An 8,940-nucleotide genomic window follows, 5' to 3' on the forward strand; every position below is an offset into this window, starting at 1 on the left:
TCTTTCTCAAACGAAGGAAAGAGAAAAGTTTCCGCAATAAATGCTCTGACAGGAGAGAGAGCGTGAGCATGCAGGTCGGGAGGAGAGGACGTCCTTTCTTTTGCCAGCCGAGCCGAGCCACCAGCCGAGACGAGAGTTAGAGGAGAGAGGAAGAAGCGCTGAGTCGAGGATCAGACGCCTGACTTTATGGGTCCCACGAGGACACGTGTCGCGCTCCCACCACCTTCTTGTTTGCCACGCTGTCTACGTAAGACGTACCCAATATTTTCTCCTCTTTCACTTACCTTATAATCATCATACAATTTTTTTTCGGTTTTTTGATTAATCGAAATTCCGTATCGCATAAAACTCCAATCACAACTTCACCCATCCTGTCTCCCCCCTCTCTCCCCTCGCCGCCGGTACCCAAAGCGCGCCTCCTCAGCGTCGCCGCCGGCGCTTGCTTCGCCCTCCCCGCGATCTTTTCCGCCTCGCTGCTTGTCGGAATCACCTAGGGCTATTCTTGCCATTTTAATATTTATTAAGGGCGTGAATAAGCTAACGGAAGGGTGGGAATTAGCAGCCCCCAACGTTAAAGCCTTAAACCCCTCGAAAAACCCAGGAAGGAACCGCCCCTGAGAATGTCCGCCTCCTCCTTTACGACACCTTCAATCCTCCCTCCGAATCTGCTCTTTCGGGTGAGATTGAAGAATTTGGGCGCTGTTCCCTGTCCAGAATCTGAGTGGAAGCAGGAGGGTGTTGGGTCTATGGAGGAACGGGCAGAAAGTTGGGAACTTCGTGGTGAGAGCGGGTCCAAAGAGGGTATCTTTCGGCAAGGAATGCAGAGAGGCTCTTCAATCTGGGATTGATAAATTGGCTGATGCTGTCTCTGTTACCATCGGACGTAGAGGTTTGTGGAGCTCTTCTGTTTCTTCTTCTGAAATTCCCTGTTTCTGTCATTTTAATCATGGAACCATTTGTTCATCTAATTATTTATTTATTATGCGGTTGAGCTGGAATTAGTATTTTGGACAGAGGGAGAGATATTGTGTTTTTGCTTATTAGTTGTCGGGGAGCTGGCTGGTCTAGTTTTGTGCAACATTTGGCGTTGAGAGTTATTTTGATGGCGTATGTGCAGAATTGCGGTATTTTAGCCTGAGTTTAGTGTATGAACTTTTCCTTTTGTCGAGGGGACAATGCTAGACGTTCCGGACTTTTAATTCCTACATTCCAAGCTGACTAACCTGCCTTGCTTTCCTGATTGCTGTTTTATTGTTTTCTTCGGTTTCTTTTTTGGTTGCTTCAGCCCTTATTCTTCACCATGGACTAGAAGTAATACACGGAGTATTCTTATCTATCCTATTCACGGAAGATAGTTAATTGACACCGCATACACACAAGTTAGTTGTTTTGGTGGCAATGGAAGATAATTATAGACAGAACATGGTCCCCTCGTTAGAAGAAGAAATTTCTTCAATATATGGATATTGTACAGTACCATACATAAGATCTTCGCAACCTATGTTTAGGGTATGCTAATCTAGAGGCATGACAAGTTTTTCTCTAAACCTTTTCTGGAAGTACACTTACTAACTCATACGTATTTAAGGTGCATTTGGGGTCAATTTGACTGGTCTATTTACTATTCCTACTGTCCAACTTGTTGAACCCAACAATATAAATTGCTTCTATAGCATGTTGTGAAAAAGACTTTTTACTAAAATATTTCAGCATTTGCCATTTGCACTCATTAAAATAATTGGCAGCTCACATGTCATGGCATAATAGTGTTGATGCCATGTAGAATACTATTGCAACCTTGAAATCTGAAGATGACATGTTTTTAAGCATGTAAGATAACATGTTTGACTTTTTTTGAAAACAGGTTCTTATATATAAATTTATACAATGTTTATCATGCGCATCAATATGTCACACGGCAATATGTAGATGGTTATAATGTGTCATGTTGATAATAGCATATTGACTTTTTTCACCAACATTCCCAAATGTGTTTAAATGGGTTGACCCCATTATGACACACATGCTTTTGTCTAATCCAACCCTGTTTCACGTCATAATTGTAAACACTTTATAGAAAGGAGGAGAAAGTTGAAAAGGAAGAGAGACAATGGATGCCGAAAACTAGAAGTCCAATGTTAGTCTTCAGTAGAACAACCAAGGTTACACTTGTAAAAATGCTGTGTCGGCTTTGGCTTTTGGAGCCAGATGATTTATTAATTTTCTTCTCATTGATATATGCATAGTCAATAATTATCAAGAATATCAATACTATTCAATCGGATATTGTTTTTCTTTTTATGTTATTGATATTTTTAGAGTGGTATGAGAAAAGCCCTTTTACTGGAAAATTCCTTGCAACCAAAAATGTAAATTTGTTTGATCAGTATTCCTCAACTGACCATAGTATAGGTTTATGTTTTTTTCCAGTTGTGTCCAGATTAGAGGATTGATTCTACCATTATGGCCTAATTGATTTATTTAATTTCTCTTTACTTCAGGACGCAATGTTGTCCTCTCAGAGTCCGAATCTCTGAAAGTAATAAATGATGGTGTCACAATTGCCCGAGCAATAGAACTTTCAGATGCAATTGAGAATGCCGGGGCAATGTTAGTCCAAGAGGTCATTCATGGTTAATATTTAATCCTCTCCAGAAGCTTGCCCTCATGCTTAACTCTTTATTTTATGTTTTTGTGCTCAAATGGATATAAATCCAGGTAGCTGGCCGCATGAATGACTTGGCTGGTGATGGCACAACCACCGTGATTATCCTGGCTCGAGCGATGATTAAATCTGGGCTGTTGGCAGTTTCTTTTGGGGCTAATCCAATCTCTATAAGAAAAGGAATGGATAAGACTGTAAAGGAATTGGTCAGGATTTTGAAGGAAAAGAGCTTTCCTGTAAGAGGGAGTGATCATATCAAAGGTTAGTGATGAATTTTTTTTTTTTTTTTTTTTTGGGTGCTTTGTCCAATACATGAGCTATTCATGACAAAATTCTGAAATTTTCTCACCATTTTGCAGCTGTGGCATCAATATCTGCTGGAAACGATGACTTTGTTGCAAGGATAATTGCTGACGCTATAGAAAGGATTGGACATGATGGAGTAATCTCTATCGAGTCATCCTCATCTTCTGAAACCTTTGTTGTAGTTGAAGAAGGAATGAAGGTGGTGAATTTTGCTTTAGGTTTGAAATAATAAGGAGTTGGATGATTGTTCCCTTGCAAAATGTGGACAGAGTTATTAAATCTCTTATGCTCTTTCGCAAGCTCTCTATCTTCTAAACTCTGTCTCCTAAAGGGATAAAGTCTTCCAATTGGATGCATCAATAGATCCTGAGCTTATTGAATGCATACACAACTTTTAATAATAAATTCCCCTTTGATGATTTCTTCACTTAAGTCAGATTTTTTTTTCCTGCCAGATTGATAAGGGCTATATGTCGCCTCATTTCATTACAAACCAGGATAGATCTCTTGTGGAGTTTGAGAATGCCAAAGTCCTTGTAACTGATCAGAAGATTTCAGATGTCAAGGAAATGATTCCTTTGCTGGAGAAGGCAACTCAATTAAGTGTCCCCTTGCTAATCATTGCTGAGGATATCTCAACACAAGTATTGGAAACACTTGTTGTGAACAAAATGCAAGGCTTGCTTAATGTAGCTGTCGTGCAATGTCCAGGATTTGGAGAAGGAAAGAAAGGTGTCCTGCAGGACATTGCTTTATTGACAGGTGAACTTGTACAGCGTAGCAAGCTTTGTTTTTATGCTGTCTTCAATTCCTTAAAGAAGCCTTCTTATTCAAAACGTATGAGTATTCCCAACATTAGAGCGCATTTTCTGCTATTTTTTTGTTCCATTAACATTGTAATAACATCAGGTGCTGATTTTCTCTCTGGAGAATTGGGTCTAACTCTTGATGGTGTGACGTCTGATCAGCTTGGCATTGCTAGAAAAGTAACCATCAGCAGTAACTCAACAATCATTGTTGCTGATCCTTCTACTAAAGCTGAAATCCAGGCAAGGATTTCACAGATTAAGAAGGATTTAGCTGAAACTGACAGCGCATACCATTCCCGAAAGCTTGCAGAAAGAGTTGCCAAACTCACTGGTGGAGTTGCTGTAATTAAGGTTTGCAAAATCCCACATTCTTTTGGAGGCAATTTTCACTCACATATAAGTCTATTTAAGCAACTCGTTTGAAGAATCAAAAATGTACAAGCTTGCGAATTTGAGATCCCCTCATGTCCTCGAGATAAATGAATTGCACATATTCATCATACTCGTAATTCTGTATTGCCTACTAGTCTGAAAGCGATTCACTGTTGTTTCTGTTTTATACTAAGCAATGTGCATTCAATTTAGGTAGGAGCGCACACTGAGGTGGAACTTGAAGACCGTAAACTTAGAATAGAGGATGCAAAGCAGGCTACATTTGCTGCGATGGATGAGGGAATAGTACCTGGTGGTGGTGCAGCTTATATACATCTTTCTGAGTATATTTCTGTGATAAAGAGCAAGATGGAAGATCAAGAGGAGCAGATTGGTTCTGATGTCATAGCAACAGTATGATTTCTACTTTTTTGCTTCATCTCTTTGTGTGCATCGTTTTGTGTGTGATTTAAATTTCAGCAGGTAGTTTAAAGGAAACTGAGGTGGTTGGCACTTGACCAAATTTTGTTCATGCATACCTAGTTTGGTCCAACAAGCATCCTCTGGTGCCTTTGTTCTCTAGCAAATTGTCACTCTTGTTGTTCATTGTTAATGGTGGCTTTGAGGATTTACAGGGACAAACCATGGCCAGGTTTACTAAGTTGATTGTGCTCTATATATTTGTATTAGAATATGCACAGGCAGATCTATCGACTAGTATATACTTTATTTATCAATAGCTAGAGACACCATTGTGCCTTTAAAACAAAACCCGTTTTGAATATCTAATGTTCAGCAAGACTTGGGAATGGTGGTGTTGCATGTCAGATAAAAGTTTTAAGTGGCCGGAGTAGCTGCCATTGCCAAATCAATAAATGTGAGACAAAACAGACAAGGCCAGAAGCTGGCGTTACCTGATATGGGTGTGTGTGCAATGGTTCTGGAGTGGATTTGCATTCTGTCTGCTGATCATCAAATTCTTTACATCGACCGTTTCTTAGTTGACCAGTGTAACAGCCTCTCCTGTGGGCTTGAGGAAACTATGTTCTACTTTTTCTTTTGAATAATAACCTGCCTTATGTCTTCAATAATTGCTTGGGCATTCTAAGTGGAATGCATTGAGTGTAGGATAGTTTCTAGCATTATAGATGGTCAATTGCGGATTGCAATTGCAGGCACTCCTTGCTCCAGCAAAAGCCATTGCAACTAATGCAGGAGCAGATGGCGATACTGTAGTGGAGAAAACCCGAACATGTGGTTGGGAAATTGGTTACAATGCAATGACGGGCAAATATGAAGATCTTCTCAGTGTTGGAGTCATAGATCCATGCAAGGTTTCAAGGTGCGCACTACAAAGCGCAGTCTCCATTGCAGGGACAGTCTTGACAACCCAAGCGATATTGGTGGAGAAAACAAAGAAGCCCAAGCCACCTATTCCACTTGTGCCTGGAATAACACCTTAAAGTAAAACGAAGGAGTGGATGCTTCATTGCTCAGGATAAATGCCAAATCAGAGCTCTCCTTGATAAAAAAAAAAATACCCGTGCTTCATGGATGCATGCTCAAAATGAAGATGGGCATAACATGTTCCGGGGAACTGGAGAGGTGTAATCTCACTTATCTTCAAGATCCAGCCCAGTCATAATTGAAGAAACCAAGGTTGGATATTGAAAGCTGGATAGTTTCTCCGGTTTGCTTAATGGCAGTCACATTTCTGCAATCTGTGCAACACGTCAAAATCTCTCTCTTACACACCTATTGTTGGAAAACGCATTGTTCAACCGATGTTCTCCGGAGTCTAATGCCTTGTACTTTCTTTTGAGACTGGAAAATGTAATGCCTTGTACTGGGTATAAGTTAGTGTCGAAATTAATCACAAGAATTTTACTAATTTCAAGCTTATGGTGACTGTATCCACTATTCAGATACAGAGGGACAAGCAGACCAGTTCCTCTGGGAGCATACGATTTTCGTTTGAGGTTCAAGTTCCTGAACTACCAACGTGAATAACAGTACCTCAGATATCTTATCAGAGAATTGACTGAATGCAGCAATCCAACAATGACCTTTTTGTCAGTCACGGTGCTTGATCCAGCAACTTTAAGCTGCATCTCAATCGATTTCCCCTAGCAAAACATTTTAAATGTTTCAAGAAGTGCGGAAAAGGTGTGCTCAATTTGATTGAAAACCCTATTAAGATTAATCTCATCTTGTGCGATAACCTAATATCTCATTTTGAGCATAGATCTATATAATTATGAGTCATATAACAACTATTAGATAAAAAGTAGATGCTTTTTACATGTAAGTATAGCTTTAACTCACTACTTCATACTCCAAATATTAAAGACAAATTATGAAGAATCTTTAAATTATTATATTATTTACAAGCCCGCATCATATTAGTATCGAGTGCCAATCTCAAATCTCTTTATTAAGTAATTAAAAAAAATCATTTAATTATTACTGACAAGGTCATCGATAGTAACTCTAAAGCCCTTATACGCATTTATACAATGTATTTAGACTATAGCCAGCGTCATTGAAATTTAATGTGAAATTAAAATACCAAAAATTTTAATAAATAATGCTACGAGGATATTTTAAAAACTAATCAATACGAGGACTAAAATTATTGTAGGAATCACACTTTTAAATTCCTAAAAATTGTTTTAGAAGCCTGTAGGCATAGGTATCGCGTGTCGATGGTTGGCGTTGATCAAGCAAATTTCGTCTACTTTTGAATGAAAAATTGTTGCTGTTGGGAGACTAACTTAAAGAGCATATTGTAATGAAATATTGTAAATGACCAAAACTGAATGTCGAGAAACAATGAGAATGTTTTAAGCATTTTCCTCTATCTGATTTATATCAATGTCTTACTAAAAGACAACTCGCCAGACCATGAATTAAAAAAAAAAACTCGCCAAATCATGAATTCAAAGGTGCTATTTAGATCAACAAGGCAATTTGATTTGTAATGTTAAATTTATTTGACGAAGATTGATGACCTCAACTGTCAAATAAACAAAATCTCCTTTACTAAATTTAACCAATGAGGACCGATATCTATCACAGTTGGATCAAATGAATTTATACCGTTGGCTTGATTAGATGAAGATTGACACTCCATATCATTCGATCACAGAGAAATCAACGGCTGTAGTTAGAATGGTTTTTTGTGTATAAATAAGAAAACCATAGCTCGCAGTCACTCAACTCTCCATGCATGCCCGTCCTCTCCCGGCGAACTTTGGTGTCGCCTCTTACACTGCGCGCCTGTTCAGTACATTTTCACCCAGCAAAGGCAGTTCTCTCCCCTCTGGCGCAGTTCTCTCAGCTGTTACGGACCAGCTGGTTGTGCTGAGGGGGGAAAGTTCTTTGCTATTTTCCTCTTCTACTGGTGCCCAGTTTACATCTCCTCCGGCAGCGCTCCTCCATGTTCACTGCCGCCGTGATCTCTCTCTTGTCAGCTCAAAACGCCCCGGTCACCTTGCGGTGACCGCTCATGTCGCCGTTTGCCACTGCCCGCTTCTGGTCAGTCGGTCCGTAAGCACAAGGTGCCGTCTAATTTTGACGAATGTCTCTCGGGGCGCTCGTCCTTTGCAAAAGAGTGGGCAAGCTGGCCGCCACCTCTGCAAAGGAGATGCATCTAGAGAAATTCCTCAAAAACGGGGGTGGGCCGCCGCAGCCATCTCTTCCTCACTATCCCTAATCATCTCCTGCATCCTTCGCTCATCCTTTGCTGAGCTGGCTATGCCGGCCTGCCCACTGTTTGGCCAAACAGTGGGCAAGCTGGCCACCAACTATGCAAAGGAGATGGAACTGAGACTAGAGGGACGGGTTTGACGAGCTTCTTCTTTCTTAATCCTCGCTCATCATCCTCTGCCAAGCTGACTAAGTTGACTTGGCCAGCCGGCCTCCAGCTCTGCAAAGGATGACGAATGGGTGATCAACTGAGGGAAATTTCCTCACAAACAGGAGTGGGGGAGAGACCGGCTGTGCAACGGGCTGAGTGGATGCAGCGAGGGAGAGTAGGGTGAGTGCTGAGCTGACGACAATGCCATGACTTCTAGTGGCATGGGACATGGATGGGCAAGGATGCGAGAAATGTATACTGGCCACAGTTTTGGGTGGGAAAAAAAAACAGGAATCTCCTCTAATGCAGAGCCAGCATCTCAAACGAGAGAGGACTGCTAGAAAGGGAGCCTAAGAGAGACGGCTGTTACTGGGTGAAGCCGGCTGGATAGACACAAGCAGTGGCGGGCGGAACACAACCCCCTGCGGAGCACAACCCCTGAGAAGTGAGAATGGGTTGCCTGCTTCCTTCAGTGCAAGTTCCTCTTTTTCCTTTCGCTCAATTTCTTGATGGCCTTTTACAAATTATACTCTCTCTGGTTTGAGATTGAAGAGTGAGGCGCTGTTCACTGTTCAGAATCTGAATGGAAATAGTAGGTATAGGATCTGTGGAGAAATAAGTAAAAATGTTGGAAATAGGTTCCGAGAGGGTCTTCAATCTGGGACTGATAAATTAGCGGATTCTGATTTTGTTACGATGATACCTAAGAGGTGTGTGGAATTCTTTTGAAATTCTTGATTCTGTTGTTTTAATCTTGGCGTTATTTGTTCATCTGATTATATTTGTTTCGGGGTTGAGCTGGAAGAGGTAGTGTGTTTCTGCTTACTAGTTATGAGGGAGCTGGCTGGTCTAGATTTGTGCAACATTGGAGTTGAGAGTTATCTTGAAGGCGTATGTGTAGAGCTGTGCTCTTTTAGCTTGAGTTTTGC

The 8,940-nt window shown here is 40.8% G+C and overlaps 1 protein-coding gene across 2 annotated transcripts; it reads left to right on the forward strand.

Annotated features, from left to right (window-relative positions):
• The first annotated feature begins 362 nt into the window (after positions 1-362).
• Positions 363-6,061, forward strand: LOC104442447 (chaperonin 60 subunit alpha 2, chloroplastic). 2 transcript variants are annotated; one of them, XM_039311040.1, is made up of 9 exons: positions 363-677; positions 715-889; positions 2,502-2,623; positions 2,719-2,926; positions 3,025-3,170; positions 3,427-3,733; positions 3,881-4,131; positions 4,366-4,566; positions 5,328-6,061. In XM_039311040.1, the coding sequence occupies exons 1-9, from the start codon at positions 621-623 to the stop codon at positions 5,613-5,615; spliced, it is 1,755 nt and encodes a 584-aa protein (XP_039166974.1). In that variant the 5' UTR covers positions 363-620; the 3' UTR covers positions 5,616-6,061. The 2 variants fall into 2 exon arrangements, with proteins under 2 accessions (XP_039166974.1, XP_039166975.1); XM_039311041.1 differs by lacking the exons at positions 363-677; positions 715-889 and having other exon boundaries at positions 2,506-2,633.
• Positions 6,062-8,940: the final 2,879 nt, after the last annotated feature.

This window comes from Eucalyptus grandis, chromosome 4, assembly GCF_016545825.1.
Source record: "Eucalyptus grandis isolate ANBG69807.140 chromosome 4, ASM1654582v1, whole genome shotgun sequence".
Classification (NCBI taxonomy): domain Eukaryota; kingdom Viridiplantae; phylum Streptophyta; class Magnoliopsida; order Myrtales; family Myrtaceae; genus Eucalyptus; species Eucalyptus grandis.

What these genes read in the sequence shown, in the direction of transcription:
- LOC104442447 (XM_039311040.1), top strand. Translation starts at nt 621, where the DNA reads ATGTCCGCCTCCTCCTTTACGACACCTTCAATCCTCCCTCCGAATCTG. An exon ending in TGTTACCATCGGACGTAGAG is followed by an intron (nt 890 to 2,501) that starts GTTTGTGGAGCT and finishes TCTTTACTTCAG; the next exon opens with GACGCAATGTTGTCCTCTCA. An exon ending in GTGGAGTTGCTGTAATTAAG is followed by an intron (nt 4,132 to 4,365) that starts GTTTGCAAAATC and finishes CATTCAATTTAG; the next exon opens with GTAGGAGCGCACACTGAGGT.